Source organism: Chiloscyllium punctatum, chromosome 12, assembly GCF_047496795.1.
Source record: "Chiloscyllium punctatum isolate Juve2018m chromosome 12, sChiPun1.3, whole genome shotgun sequence".
Lineage (NCBI taxonomy): Eukaryota > Metazoa > Chordata > Chondrichthyes > Orectolobiformes > Hemiscylliidae > Chiloscyllium > Chiloscyllium punctatum.
In genome coordinates, this window is record NC_092750.1 from 6325375 (window position 1) to 6341921 (window position 16547).

At 45.8% G+C, this 16547-nt stretch overlaps 1 protein-coding gene across 1 annotated transcript in view; it reads left to right on the forward strand.

Moving 5' to 3' along the window:
* Positions 1–307: 307 nt before the first annotated feature.
* The window catches only part of ruvbl1 (RuvB-like AAA ATPase 1), a 75266-nt gene continuing 59026 nt past the window's right edge, over positions 308–16547 (forward strand). The window contains exons 1-3 of the mRNA XM_072581796.1: positions 308–566; positions 10546–10632; positions 15308–15440. Of these exons, the coding sequence (XP_072437897.1) occupies positions 426–566; positions 10546–10632; positions 15308–15440 (361 nt within the window). The 5' untranslated portion in view covers positions 308–425. The remainder of the gene's footprint in view (positions 567–10545; positions 10633–15307; positions 15441–16547) is intronic.

Here is a 16547-nt window from a genome sequence, read left to right on the forward strand (position 1 = left end):
TTTATCTTTTTTAAATTTAATAAACTTTGAACATGAGGTGAGCTCATGGTAATCTTTTCCTTATGTCTTATGATTGTCAGCAATAACATCCAATGGGGATTGAGAATGCGCAACGGACAGCCAATAGCACGACAGGAACGCCGTGCTTCCGCCAGCAGGGGTCCTCCCCTTAGCGACCGACCGGGCGTCCCTGCCCACCGAGCTTGCTGGTTGGGTGTTGCTATGATGGATGGCCCTTTTAACCAATAGAGGCGTGGGGTACGATGATTGACGCGATGTCTGTCCAATCGGCGAAGGGAACCGACGTTGGTCGGCGAGAGCGGTGTCGCCGCTTGGTAACACGCGCCGCGGGCTCTGAGCGAGGAGGAGGTTGAGGCTTGGGCCTGTACCGGAACGGGGAGCGGACTGTACACTGACCGTTAACCATGAAGATTGAGGAGGTCAAGAGCACCACCAAGACCCAGCGGATCGCCAGCCATAGCCATGTGAAGGGGCTCGGCTTGGACGAGAATGGGCAGGCCAAGGTGGCGGCCGCCGGCCTGGTGGGCCAGGAGAACGCCAGGGAGGTGAGTGAGAGCCGAGACCGAGCCCCCAGCCCCCAGCCTCCTCCAGCCTCCGGCCTCCAGCCCCCCCCCCCCCCCAGCCACCTCCTCTCCCCCCCCCCCCCCCCCCCCCCAGCCACCTCCTCCCCCAGCCTTCAGCCCCCAGCCCCAGCATGGGGCTTAGAGGAAGCAGGTGATCTCCAATCCACAAGACCAGGACCTGATGGGCTGAATGGACTAATTGTGCTCCTCTAACTTATGAGAATACAGTACAAAGTGAGGGCTACAGATGCTGGAGAGTCAGAGTCCACAAGTGTGGTGCTGGAAAAGCACAGCAGGTCAGGCAGCATCCGAGGAGCAGGAGGGTCGATGTTTAGGACGCCAGCCCTTCATCAGGAATGTGGAAAGGGAACTGAGAGATAAATGGAGAGGGTGTGGGTGGAAGGTATCTGGGAAGGCGATGGAATATAAACACTGCAGTGCCGTACAGGCCATTTGGCCCTTGATGTCGTGCTGACCTGTGAAACCAATCTGAAGCCCACCTAGCCTACAGTATTACATTCTTGTCCGTGTGCCTATCCACTGGCCATTTGAATGCCCTTAAAGTTGGTGAGAGTTTAGATTAGAGTGGTACTAGAAAAGCACAGCAGATCGGGTCAGGCAGCATCCGAGGTGCAGGAAAATCGATGTTTCGGGCAAAAGCCCTTCATCAGGAGCCTCCAGGGTGGAGAGGTAAGGACGGGGGCTGAGGAGAAGGCAGCAAAGAGTACAATAGGTAAATGAGGGTGGGGATGGAAGTGATAGGTCAGAGGAGAGGGTGGAGCAGATCGGTGGGAAGAGAGAGATTGGCAGGTAGGACTGGTCATGACAGTGCTGAGCTGGAAGTTTGGAACTGGGGTAAAGTGGGGGGAGGGGAAATGAGGAAACTGGAGAGGTCCACACTGATGCCCTGGGGTTGAAGTGTTCTGAGGCGGAAGATGAGATGTTCTTCCTCCAGGCATAGGGTGGTGAGGGAGCAGTGGTGGAGGAGACCCAGGACCTCCATGTCCTTGGCAGAGTGGGAGAGGGAGTTGAAATGTTGGGCCACGGGGCGGTGGGGTTGATTGGTGATGGTTTCCCGGCAATGTTCCCTGAATCGCTCTGCGAGCAGGCATCCAGTCTCCCCAATGTAGAGGAGATTGCGTTGGGAGCAATGGATACAATAAATGACATTGGTGGACGTGCAGGTGAAACTTTGGATGTGGAAGGCTCCTTTGGGGCCTTGGATGGAGGTGAGAGAGGAGGTGTGGGCACAGGTTTGGCAATTCCTGCAGTGGCAGGGAAGGGTGCCAAGATGGGAGGGTGGTTTGTTGGGGGGGGGCGAGCGTGGACCTGACCAGATAGTCACAGAGGGAATGGTCTTTGCGGAAAGGGGTGGAGAGGGAAATATATTTCTGGTGGTGGGGTCCATTTGGAGGTGGCAGAAATGTCGGCGGATGATGCGGTTAATGTGAAGGTTGGTAGGGTGGAAAGTGAGGACCGCGGGGGGGGGTGTTCTGTACTTGTTACGGTTGGAGGGTGGAGTTTGAGGGCGGAGGTGCGTTGGAAGGCATCCTCAACCACGTGAGAAGGGATATTGCGACCTCTAAAGAAGGAGGCCATCTGGTGTGTTCTGTGGAGAAACTGGTCCTCCTGGGAGCAGATACAGCAGAAGCAGAGTAATTAGGAATATGGGATGGCATTTTTGTAGGAGGTAGGGTGGGAAGAGGTGTAAAAGAGGTAAAAACAATGACTGCAGATGCTGGAAACCAGATTCTGGATTAGTGGTGCTGGAAGAGGTATAATCCAGGTAGCTGTGGGAGTCGGTGGGTTTGTGAAAAAGTGTCAGTGTCAAGTCGGTTGTCATTAATGGAGATGGAGCGGTCCAGGAAGGGAGATTTCAGAGATGGTCGAGGTGAATTTAAGGTCGGGGTGGAATGTGTTGGTGAAGTTGGTGAACTGCTCAGCCTCCTCACGGGAGCACAAGGTGGTGCCGATGCAGTCATCAATGTAGCAGAGGAAGAGGTGGGGAGTGATGCCAGTGTAACGGCAGAAAATAGACTGTTCTACGTGGCCGACAAAGAAACAGGCATAGCTGGGGCCCATGTTGGTGCCCATGGCTACCCCTGTGCTCTGGAGGAAGTGGGAGGATTTGAAGGAGAAATTGTTAGGGGTGAGGACCAGTTCACCCAAGCGAATGAGAATTGTTGAGTCTACTACTGTTGCTTATCAGTCTATAGGTGGGGAGTAATTGTGATAGTGTGGAATAGATAGGTGGGAAGAAGAATGGACAGGTGGGACAGTTCAAAAGGGTGGTGCTGAGTTGGATCTGGGATGACATGGGGGGAGGGCAGATTAGGAAACTAGTGAAGTCAAGTTGATGCCATGTGGTTGGAAGGTCCCAAGGTGGAACATGAGGCCCAGGACTTTTCGCATCAGAGAGGAGCGGAAGTGAAGTTGGACCGCAAAGCCGGTCGGGAAGGTAAGTGATTGTTATTTGAGTGGGTGTGTTCTAAACCCCAGGTCCAACAAAGTAGGGCCTCCCTCCCACCTTCCTCCTCCAACCTAAAATTAAAAGTCCACAGACTTGCCCCAAAAAGAGGGTCCAAGGAAGTTCCTGTGGATTGAAGAGTGAGGCTTTAGCTCAAGAGTCTTTGACAAGGAGGTTGAGTGAAGTGATTACGCCACAGTTGAAGAGGGTGAAGACATGACTGCCCATGTGCTTGATGTGGGAGATCAACGACCCTGGTGTGTCTGGCTCGTATAAGTGTGGAAAGTGTGTGCACGTTCAGCTACTGACAGAGCATATCACAGCACTGATGAAAGAACTCGAGGACCTTAGGCTCATCCGAGAGAAGGAGATCTTTCTGGACAAGACCTTTAGCGAGGTTATTACACCAATCGTACCAGAAGAGAGCAGACGATGAAGAAGGCAGAGAGGAGGCAAGTGCAAGAGACCCCGGGGGAAGAACCTGTGAGGAACAAATTGAATCTTTTGGAAACAGTAGAGACCGATGACACTGCCAGTCCGCGAGGCGGCCAGGTCTGTCAATCAAAAGTTGGCGTGGAGGAAGAGCGGAAGAGTCGGACATCGCATAGAGCCGTGGTAATAGGGGACTCCATAGTGAGAGGAACTGACCGGGGTTTTTGTGGCAGCAGATGGGACTTAAGGATAGTGTGTTGCCTTCCTGGTGCCAGGGTTAAAGACATCACAGAGTGCAGGAAATCCTGAAGGACGAAGGTGAAGAGCCAGAGGTGGTGGTACATGTCGGCACAAATGATGTCGGGAAGAAGAGGAGGAACATACTACAGCGGGACTTTGGAGAACTAGGAAGAAGGCTGAAAAGCAGGTCGTCCAAGGTGGTTATCTCCGGTTTGCTTCCAGTTCCTCGGGCTGGTGAGGCCAGGAACAGGGAGATAATGAACTTGAACGTGTGGCTGGGGAACTGGTGCAGGAAGCAAGGATTTAAATTCTTGGATCACTGGGGTATGTTTTGTGGTAAGCATAAATTCTACAAGAGAGACGGTTTGCACCTTAATAGGTTGGGGACCAGCATTCTGGCAGGCAGGTTTGCTACTGCAACACAGCTACGTTTAAACTAAATAGCAGGGGGGAAGGGACAAACTGAATGTTTAAGAAGGAAATTGGAGGGAAAGTTAGAACAAGGGAAGTCAAGAAAGACAACGGTATCAATGAGGCAGAAAACTCAGAAAGGGATCATGCTGTAAGGTTGAGTGAAACAGGAGTTGATAGGAAGGGTGAGGGCAGTAACAAATTAAAAATACTATATATGAATTCACGAAGCATTAGAAATAAGATGGATGAGCTTGAGGCTCTTTTGGAAATTGGCAGCTACAATATTGTGGGGATAACTGAGACGTGACTTCAATGGACAGGGCCTGGGAAATGAATATTCAAGGCTACACGTGCTATTGTAAGGACAGACTGACAGGCAGAGGGGGTGGGGTGGCCATGTTGGTAAGGGATGATATTCAGTCCCATGCGCGGGGGGGACCTAAAATCAGGGGATGTAGAGTCAGTGTGGATAGAGCTTCGAAACACTAAGGGTAAAAAGACCCTCTTGGGAGTTATCCACAGGCCCCCAAACAGTAGTCTGGATGTTGGATGTAAGTTGAATCAGGAGCTGAAATTGGCCTGTCGCAAAGATGTTACTACAGTTATTATGGGGGATTTCAACATGCAGGGAGACTGGGAGAATCAGGATGGTTTGGACCTCAAGAAAGAGACTTTGTGGAGTGCCTCAGAGATGGATTCTTAGAACAGCTGGTGCTGGAGCCGACCAGGGAGAAGGCAATTCTGGATCTGGTATTGTGCAACGAACCAGAATTGGTCAGGGGCCTTGAAGTGAAGGAGCCATTGGGAAGTAGTGACCATAATACAATAAGCTTCAATCTGCAAGGGAGAGGGTACAATCGGGAGTGACAATATTTCTGTTGAATAAAGGGAACTATGGAGCTATGAGGGAGGAGCTGGCCAAAGTTCAGTGGTGCAATACCTTATTAGGGATGACAGTGGAGGAACAATGGCAGATATTTCTGTGTGTAATGCAGAAGATACAGGATCAGTTCATTCCAAAAAGGAAGAAAGATTCTAGGAGGAGGCAGTGGTGGCCGTGGCTGACGAGGGAAGTTAAGAAACATATAAAGTTAAAAGAGAACAAGTATAACATAGCAAAGATGAGTGGGAAAACGGAGGACTGGGAATCTTTTAAAGAACAACAGAGGATTACTAAGAAGGAAATATGCAGGAAAAAAAATGAGGTACGAAGGTAAACTGGCCAATAATATAAAGGAGGATAGTAAAAGTTTTTTTATGTATGTGAAAGGGAAAAAAATGGTTAAGACTAAAATTGGGCCCTTGGAGACAGAAACAGGGGAATATATTATGGGGAACAAAGAAATGGCAGAAGAATTAAATGGGTACTTCAGATCTGTGTTCACTTGGGAAGACACAAGCAATCTCCCTGAGGTAACAGTGGCTGAAGGACCTGAACTGAAGGGAATTTATATTTGCCAGGAATTGATGTTGGAGAGACTGTTGGGTCTGAAGGTTGATAAGTCTCCGGGGACTGATGGTCTACATCCCAGGGTACTGAAGGAGGTGGCTCGGGAAATCGTGGATGCGTTGGTGATTATTTTCCAGAGTTCGATAGATTCAGGATCCGTTCCTGCAGATTGGAGGGTGGCTAATGTTATACCACTTTTTAAGAAAGGTGGGAGAGAGAAAGCAGGAAATTATAGACCAGTTAGTCTGACCTCAGTGGTGGGAAAGATGCTGGAGTTTATTATAAAGGATGAAATTACGACACATGTGGATAGTAGTAACAGGATAGGTGAGAGTCAGCATGGATTTATGAAGGGGAAAATCATGCTTGACTAATCTTCTGGAATTTTTTTGAGGATGTAACTCTGAAGATGGATGAGGGAGATCCAGTAGATGTGGTGTATCTGGTCTTTCAGAAAGCTTTTGATAAAGTCCCACATCGGAGGTTAGTGGGCAAAATTAGGGTGCATGGTATTGGGGGCAAAGTACTAACTTGGATTGAAAGTTGGTTGGCTGATAGGAAACAAAGAATAGTGATAAACGGCTCCATTTTGGAATGGCAGGCAGTGACCAGTGGGGTACCGCAGGGATCAGTACTGGGACCACAGCTTTTTACAATATATGTTAATGAAATAGAAGATGATACTAGTAATAACATTAGCAAATTTGCTGATGGTATTAAGCTGGGTGGCAGGGTGAAATGTGATGAGGATGTTAGGAGATTACAGGGTGACCTGGACAAGTTAGGTGAGTGGTCAGATGCATGGCAGATGCAGTTTAATGTGGACAAATGTATGGTTATCCACTTTGGTGGCAAGAACAGGAAGACAGATTACTACCTAAATGAAATCAGTTCAGGTAAAGGGGCAGTACGGAGAGATCTGGTTGTTCTTGTACACCAGTCAATGAAGGTAAGCATGCAGGTACAGCAGGTAGTGAAGACGGCTAATAGCATGCTGGCCTTCATAACGAGGGATTGAGTATAGAAGCAAAGGGGTTCTTCTGCAGCTGTTCAGGGCCCTGATGGGACCATACCTGGAGTACTGTGTGCAGGTCTGGTCTCCAAATTTGAGGAAAGATATTCTGGCTATTGAGGGAGTGCAGCGTAGGTTCACGAGGTCAATTCCTGGAATGGCAGGATTACCTTAACACTGAAAGACTGGAGCGACTGGGCTTGTATACCCTTGAGTTTAGAAGACTGAGAGGGGATCTGATTGAGACATAAAAGATTATTAAAGGTTTGGACACTCTGGCTGCAGGAAACATGTTTCCGCTGATGGGTGAGTGCCGAACCAGAGGACACAGCTTAAAAATACTGGGTTGACCATTTAGGACAGATGAGGAGAAACGTCTTCACCCAGAGAGTGGTGGCTATGTGGAATGCTCTTCCCCAGAGGGCAGTGGAGGCCCACTCTCTGGATTCATTTAAGAGTTGGATAGAGCTCTCAAGGATTGTGGAATCAAGGGTTATGGAGATAAGGCAGGAACAGGATACTGATTAAGGATGATCAGCCATGATCATATTGAATGGTGGTGCAGGCTCGAAGGGCAGAATGGCCTACTCCTGCACCTGTTGTCTGTTGTCTATTGACTTGCATGTTCTTGGTGGAGTGGAAAGGTGAGTTGGGGAGACAGGACGTCAACTTGTAGAATGTTTCAGGGAACATCTCCGGGACACCCGCACTAACCAACCCCACCGCCCTGTGGATGACCACTTCAACTTCCCCCAAGGACATGCAAGTCCTGGGCCTCATGTTCCACCTTGGGACCCTTCAACCACACGGCATCAACATCGACCCCACCAGTTTCCTTATCTCCCCTCCCCCAACCTTATTTCAGGTCTGATCCTCCAACTCGGCACTGCCCTCTTGAACTGTCCAACCTGTCCATCCTCCTTCCCACCTATCTGCACCCTTCTCTTTGACTTATCATCCCCCACTCCATCTACCTATTGCCTTCCCAGCTACCTTCCTGCCCCTCCCGCAACCCTTCTATTTATCTCTCAGTCCCCCACACCTCCCTGATTAAGGGCATGTGCCGAAAACATTGATTCTCCTGCTCCACAGATGCTGCCCGATCTGCTGTGCTTTTCCAGCGCCACATGTTTTGACTCTGAATGGCCTATTTGTGCTCCAATAACTTATAGGAATACAGTTCTAGGAGTTCTACAGATTCACTGCCCTCTAGCTGAAGAAATTCCCTCCATCTCAGTTCAAAAGGGTTGCCCTTCACTCGGAGGCTGGACCCTCGGGAACAAGTGTTTCCTACTAGTGGAAATATCTTCTCCACATCCATTTTATCCAGACCTCTTAGTTTTCTGAAAGTTTCAATCAGAGCCCCTCCAATCCTTCTAATTTCATTCAGTACAGCCCCAGTGACCTCAACCACTCCTCACGTGACAAGACCTTCATCCCTCTGATTATTTTTGTAAAATAAAAATCAGAAATTGCTGCAAAAACTCAGCAGGGTTGACAGCACCTGATGTGAGAAAGCAGAGTTAACATTTGGGTCCAGTGATCCTTCTTCAGATCTCTGAAGGTATTAATTCTGCTTTCTCTCCACAGCTGCTGCCAGGCCTGTTGAGTTTTTCCAGCAATTTCTGATTTCCAACATCTGCAGTTCTTTAGTTATCATTCTTATAAACTTCCACTAGACCACCTCCAATGCCAGCATGTCCTTGTTTAGCTACGGGTCCCAAAACTGCTCACAATATTCCAAGTATGGTCTGTAGAGATGTACAGCATGGAAACAGACCCTTCAACATATGCCAACCACATATCCTAAATTAATCTAGTCCCATTTACCAGCATTTGGCCCATATCCCTCTAAACCCTTGCTGTTCATATATACCCATCCAGATGCCTTTTAAATATTGTAACTTAACATCCCTGCTCTTGTATTCTAGCTTTCTTGAAATGAATGCTAAAAGTTCATTTGCTTTTGTATCTGCCAACTGAACCTACATGTTAACCTTAAGAGAATCCTGAACTAGGACTCCCAAGTGCTTTGTGGTTCAGATTTGCAAAGCCTTTCCCCATTTAGAAAACATAGTTTCTTCCTGTCAAAGTGCATAATCTCACGCTTTTCCACATTGTATTCCACCTGCCACTTCTTTGCCCACTCTTGTAGCCTGCCCAAGTCCTTCTGCAGCCTTGCCACTTTCTCAACACTACCTATCCTTCCACCTAGCTTTGTGTCATCTGGAAACTTAGCAACAATATTTTCAGTTCCTTCATCCTGATTCTTGATGCATAGTGAATAGTTGTCCTCTAGTCCACTGCAGGACATCAGCTGCCATCTTGAAAAAGACTCCTTCATCCCTACTCTCTGCTTTCTCCATGTCGTCCAACCCTCTATCCATAATCCTTACATCATGGTTTTTATTTGATTTAGCAGCCTTCTGTACAGCACCTTATCAAAGACCTTCTGGAAATCCAAATAGATCATGTCCACTGGCTCATCTTTGTCTAACCCTTCCCCAGTTTGCACCCCCCCTTCTCCACTCCCAAATTTCCCCCTCCTCAATCCCTCTATTTGCCCCTCGTTAACTCCCTCAATTCCTCCCATGTCCTCACCCCGACTTGCCTCACCTTCCCACTTTTCCTCACCTCCCAACTCCTCGTCCTTCCTTCGGACTCCCCATCTCCACTCCACATTGTCTCCATCCCCTACTTTTCTTCCCCTCCATCTGCTTCCCTCTTTTTTTCCCCACTTCTCCACATTTCCTCCCCCCTCAAAATGAAGGTCATGGTCTGGAATCCCAGGGCACAAAGTCAAGCATTTTTTGTTTTGGCAGGGGACATGGATGAAATTGGTGATTTTCAAATGCAGCCTTGTATTTGCTGCTCAGCAGCTGGTATGTTTGTGACAACTTTAAACAGTGAAGAGAGATTGAAGCATAAAGGTGCTCGGGAAATCCAAATACTGTATGCTGGTGCTCCTACTTTTCCTGACCTACAAGGAGCTTTTTACAGGAGTGTTTCCAAACTAAGACTCGAATTTGCCTCTTCTAGCCAATTGGCATCTCCCATTGTGGTCTGCTGTCAGGCTGCACATGGTGTCTCATCTGAAGTCCCAGATATGTGTAATTAATCGATGCCATTCAGGAGTAAATTTTATGCTTGTTTGGTAGTCTCTATAAAACAATCATATCATTGCTGCTTCGTTGGCTGAGTAAGCCTGCGCACCATTTGACTTACTATGGATGAAGTTTCAGAATTTTCTACTTTGTTTGATTCAGTGATTCTACTCCTCTAATGTAAAGGAGGAGAAAGTGAGAACTGCAGATGCTGAGATCAGAGACGAAAAGTGAGGCACTGGAAAAGCACAGCTGGTCAGACAGCATCCGAGGAGAAGGAGAATCAACGTTTCGGGCATAAGCCCGAAAGCCCTTTTCCTGATGAAGGGCTTATGTCCAAAACGTCGATTCTTCTACTCCTCGGATGCTGTCTGACAGGCTGTGCTTTTCCAGTGCCTCACTTTTCGACTCCTGTAATGTAAAGGCCATGATGTGGAGATGCTGGTGTTGGACTGGGGTGAACAAAGTTAAAATCATGCAACCAGCACTGCATTAGCCTTTTGGTGACTCTCTATGTCTTTGATGTTTTAATGTTCTCTGTACTAAGACATGACATTTCCCATTTTATCTTCTTGAGAATGTCTTTAATTATTTAAATTTATTTAATAATAGTTTACCTTCGCCTTTCTTTAAAAGGTGACACGGATCACATAGAATCAATTTTAACTAATGTGAGACTGAAGTCCGACAAACTCTCAAGTTTAGAATAGAGAATATACCAATCATTAATGTGGGGGAAAATTGACATTGATTATAATATTTTTTTAGCTTAGGAAGTGATGGGCATGGTATGGTCCTAATTTAAAGTATTGACTTTGTCCTTTCTCTCATGTTTTCTCTAGGCTTGTGGAATTATAGTGGAACTGATTAGAAGTAAGAAAATGGCTGGCAGGGCTGTTTTGTTGGCTGGACCCCCAGGAACTGGCAAGGTAAATTGCCAATTGGCTCAGTGATAACTATGTTTGAAATGCTAAAGGGGTTGGCCACCTCCCTCCTCTTCACTGCCTTTTTAATTCTATAAATGAGAGACCTCTCCAAATTGGCATCCATTTAGTTCCATGCGTTTGCTTCTTCTGGAGTTAATCCAGTTGAAAAATGTACAATTTTAATTTCTAAATTCAATTCATGTGGAATCAAGAATTAAGCTGGCTCGTGCCTGCTGCATATCTTGACGATTTTGCCCATAGTGAATTGAAATTGCTGCCAGTGACACACATATTTTACTCATTTATTAGATTTCTTTGAAGAAGCAACATGTGCTGCGGATAAAAGAGAACCCACGGATATACTATACTCGTGATTTATAGAAAACCTTTCATAACCGCAGTTAGGCGGTAGTGTGGGGTTTTTAAAAAATAAATAAATAGGGAAAAAATATAAACAGAAGTGTGGCCACTCTGGTGTTTTCCCTTTTGAGAGTTGGATCAGTAAAAAGAAAAAGAAAAAAAAAATAAACAGGAGACTAGTACATGGGGCAGCTGAGAGTTGGAGGGTCGATGACTGGCGTGGGGGAAAGTGGGCTGGGGAGGGTCAGTCAGTACGCAGGGTGACTGGAGACCGGAAGGCCAACATTCAGCTTGTATAAAAGTGGCCTGGGATAGTCCGGTCAGTACACACGGCAACTGGGAGCTGAGTGACCGGTGACCAGCATGGAGCAAAGCAGGCCTGGGGAGGGTCGGTCAGTATGCAGGGTGGCCGGAGAATGGAAGGCTGATGACTGTCTTGCAGGAAGGCTAGCCAAGGACGGTCTGATCAGTACGTGGTGCAGATTGGTGTCAGGTGTCTTTTTTACATCTATATTGGGTCTGTGTTCTATGTACTGTTGAAGTTTGGGGTTTGGCTTTGCTGCCCTTTCAACTGTATATAGTGGTTTTTGTTGTGAACTGCTGCATTCTGTTTATTGTGAACTGTATTTTATACTGTTTAATAACGTTTTTAAAAAGGAGATCAGTACACGGGCCAGCCAGGAACTGGAGGGTCGATAACTGGCCTGGGGGAAAGCTGGCTGGGGAGGGTCTGGGGAGAGGCTGGGGGCTAGGCAGCTAAAAGCGTTTCTGTAGGGAAGCTGCTCGGGGGAGAGGCAGCTGGTGCATGGACTGGCTGGGGACCGGAGGGTCGATGACTGGCCTGGAGGAAAGTGGGCCGGGAGGACCCTGACAGTATGCGGGGCAGGCAGGGCCAGGCAACTGATAGCGTCCTCGCAGGAAAGCTGGTATAGGGCAGGCTGGTCAGTACGCAAGAAGACTGGGAACTGGACAGCCAATGGCCAGTCCATAGGAACGCTGGCCAGGAGAAAGGGTCAGTTAGTACGCGGGGCGGCCAGGTGCTGGAAGGCCAACAGCCCGACAGCTGGAAAGCAGGTCGGAGTGGTTTGGTTAGTATACGGGGTGACCAGGGGCCAGTGGCCGATGACCTTGCCGGAGGAAAGCAAGCCAGGGAAGGTCAGTCAGTACACAGGGTGGAGAGACCGGAAGGCCAACAACCAGCTCATAGGAAAGCGACCCAGAGCAGTCCGGTCAGTACGAGGGGCGACTGGGAGCTGGGTGGTCAACAAACAGCCTGGAGGAAAGCAGGCCTGGGGAGGGTCAGTCAGTATGCAGGGTGGCCGGAGAATGGAAGGCTGATGATTGTCCTGCAGGAAGGCTAGCCAAGGACGGTCTGATCAGTATGTGGTGCGGACTGGTTTCTTTTTTTTTTAGCTATATTGGGTCTGTGTTCTATGTACTGTTTCTGATTTGATTGCACTGTCTTGTCCTTGTTTGTTACTTTGTGATGAATGGAAATGGGATTTGAGATTTGTCCTCATTTCCCTGAAAACTGGTTGAACGATGGGGTTTGGCTTTGCTGCCCTTTTCACTGTATGTGGTTTTTAATGAACTGCTGCTTTCTGTTTATTGTTAACTATATTTCGTACTGTTTAATAAAATTAAAAAAACAGGAGATTCTGAGTCTCCTCATTTTAGGGACTGATTCTGAGTTAGCTGGCTACAACCATGTACAGTGCACATGTAAATAAAGACTGACTTGGTGAAGGGATAGTGGTCTCTGCAGTTATTTCACAAAGTTAGGAAGTCAAGGATAATGATCATTGATCCATTTAAATCTCATCCCTTGAATTCCCTAATCCTGCTGTTAAATTTTCCTATAGTCCCCAGCTTCTATTTCAATAATTAGTTACGTTGTGAATAGTGTTAATAATTCTGTGATTTCTTTCCTGTTTAATAGATTGTTGCAAATACTATTGGATTAAAGATGTCTTTATAATGGTAAATGTATTTGCAGTCTCATGTCAGATATCATATTTTGTTGCAGATAGGCTTGCTGACTAGTATTGCCCAGTGTAAAGGTCAGACAAGCAGCCATGACAATTTGGAGACAGTGGAGGGGATCAGGTGGCAAGAGAATGTTGGCACTACAAGGGCAGGGTGTATTTTATTGGTGAACAGCAGTGATATTTCTTTCATTTCTTGTTTTGCAAGCTCTTGAAAGCAGCAATCGGGTGCCAGAACTGAGAAAGTTCTGTTGAAGGGTCACTGGACCCAAAACATTAACACTGATTCCTCTGCACAGATGCTGCCACGTCTGCTGAGCTTTTCCAGCAATTTCTGTTTTTATTTCTGATTTCTAGCATCCACAGTTGTTTCAATTTTTATTATGTATTTAAATAGTATGCCATTTCTTTGTTGCTTATTAAAATTTCCCGTTTCTGAATGTAAGGGACCTACATTTGTCTATGCTGATCTTTTTCTCTTCACATTGTTGTATATCTGCTTTTATAATCAGTTTTTCTGTTCCCTGGGAACTTACCTTTGTCCTGTATTCTCCCCTCTTAATCCCTTTATAATTTTCTGTTAAAATCTAACTGCTCCAATCCTTAGGTGTGTTGCTTTTTTTGTACAATTTGTACCATGCTTTCTTGGATGTGACATTAACTCTAATTTTCCTTATTAGCCATTATCAGGCCACCTTTCCAGGCTTGTTTTTGTGCCAGACAGGAGTGAATAATTGTTGTAGTTCATCTGCATTCTTCAAGTGTTGGCCATTGCCTGTCCACTATCATCCTTTTAAGTAATGCTTCACAATTTATTGTCGCCAGCTCGTATCTCATATTATTATAGTTTACATTATTTAAATTCAGTGCCCTGGTCTCAAAATTAACAATGTCGTTTTATATTTTATTCATCATGTAATGATCACTTTTTCCAAGGTGCATTGCGTGGCTAGATTGCCAATTATTCCTTTCTCATTACACAATATTCAGTCTGTTTTCTAGTTCCTCAATGTACTGATCCAGAAAGCCATCCCATGTACATCAAGAATTCCTCCTCAATGTTATTGTTATTGATTGTTGATTATTGCAAGGAGGATTGAATACAAAAGAATTCAGTTTTGCTTCAGCTGCACGGGGCATTTTTGAGACCACAGCTAGAGGAAGCATAGAAGTGCATTAGAAGTAGTTTTCAGCTTTGTTCGACTAACACCTGGAAGGTGCTTGTTTTCTTACGAGGAAAGTTTGGACAGACCACACTTGCATCTGCTGGAATGTAGACAAGTAAGAAACTTGTTTGAAACGTAGAAGATCCTGAGGAGTTGTCTTGTGGGAGAATCTAGAACTACGGGTCATTGTTTAAAAATCAGGTACCACCCATTTAAGCCATCCATTTTCTGAACACCACGAGTCTTTAGAACTCCCTCAAAACAAAAGGTGGGAACGGAGTCTTTACATACTTTTAAAGTAGCAATTGATCCTTCAGAAAGAAGGGAGTAAAAAGTTATTAGAATTAGTGTTGCATGTACCCACATAAGTGCAGTGAAAGTTTACACTTTGCCACTTACGGCACCATTTTAGGTACAAAGATACCTAGGTACAGACTCTTGGGTAAAAGGTTAAAAACTCAAACATTACAGTCCTTTCTTACTAAAACGTAGAAAGCAAAGAAACACTGTTGAATGTTCAGCACCACAGTCCATAAGTGCCTAGCCATGCTGGGCTCCAACTCCCTGATTGCTGTCCCAGGTCACCTGCTCTCCTAGCCTTGCAGACTGCTCCTGCCAACAGCTGCCCCGGGCTTCCTGCACTCTCTCTCACCAGCAGCTGTCTCGGTCTGCCTGCTCTTGCTGCTGTACAGCCCGTTCATGCTCCTGCCACTGCTTCAGGCTGCTTGCTCCTGCTCTCTCTGCTGACCACTCCGGGCTTCCTACTCCCAGTCTCATCGTCCGACATCTTGGGATGTTCGTCTCTCTCACAATCGCACACTGACTTGATTTCCTCCACGCTGCAAAAAATCACACCTCATAGACAGGACTGGTGTAATCAGATCCACCATGACCTTATGAAGAGGCAGAAAAGGTTCAAGGGGTTAAGTAGCATTACTCCTCCTAATTCATATTTTATAAATTTTTCTCATTAGGAAGTTCAGCATTTGAGAGAATTACTGTTTGGACTGTCCCACTGAGACATTGGTTTCTGTGTTTTTCAAAACGTTGGTTAAGATTTAATAACCTTTTTTAATATAAAATTGTTTAATTTGCTCTCCTAGCCTCCTTCCTCTTTAATGCTGAACAAGAGTGTTCAGTGAATGTGCTTTATTTTCATTGCTGTAGACGGCCTTAGCTCTGGCCATTGCACAGGAGCTGGGAAACAAAGTCCCATTTTGTCCCATGGTGGGAAGTGAAGTTTATTCGACTGAAATCAAGAAAACTGAAGTATTAATGGAAAACTTCAGGCGAGCAATTGGTGAGTAGAATATTTTAAAGCATTTCTTTGTTTGCACCTTGTAACCGTCAAAAAGCTGTTAGTTTAGCACTAAATTCTGGCAGTTTTTTGTAGGAAGTTATATAATTTAGAATAGCTCTAATTTTAGGGCGAGTTCCAAAGAACAGTGGCTGAACTGTTTGGTTTAAAAATCTGTAGTACTGTACTGCTTAGCACTATACTACTGCTATGAATCATTGTTCTTGGTCTGTTTCTGAGTCGCTTAGGTGCTCAGGAAATCCCTGGAGAACGAAATTTGATCCTTTAATTCCATTTCATGTATTTAATCTTAAAGGCAAAAATGGCTCGTGGATGTTGCAACCAAGTGCATCTTTAGTTTGCCCTGCATCTGAAAACTGGTTGTTGTGATATAATATGTGTATGGTGTTTTGAATTGCTGAATGTTATGAATGATCTCAATGAGTTTTAAGTTGGTTATGTATGTTTTAATTCCTTGCCAACTATTTGCCTACACTCTACTGACTGCTGATTATTTATCATTAACTCAGAAACAAACTCAAATGTGAGAAGAAAGTGAGTAATTCAGGCTTAATTACCTCACATGGAATGTGATAAATACATGAGCAGGGAGCCAGTGGGCCCAAATTCCTGAGTAAGATGGTTAAAAGTTTGCAGAAAAAGCAATTGACAGTGTAATGTTAGAGGCACAGGAAATATTGTGACATTTCACTAGTTAACTAGCTATGTAAGAGATAAGAGTTTGTGGATGGGACACATGGTTATTTGACACAGAGAGGTTTAAAAGCACCCCTTTCCCTCCAACAACTTTATTTGTAGCAGTTACCAGTTTCTTAGATTACTCCTCAGGTTCTACCTCCACTTCTTTAATTAAAGTTTATTCTACATTGCTCACCTCTTGAATGAAGAATACATTTCTGATATAACATAACTTTGAGATCACCTCTCCCGACTTTTCTGCTGTACAGTTCTATCAAGGAGGGATATGGACCAAGGGCAGGCAGAAGGGATTTGTTTAATTTGGCGCCATGTTCACTACAACATTGTGGGCTGAAGGGTATGTTACTGTGCTGTTCTATGTTCTACCTCCTTTCCGGTCTGAAATGACCA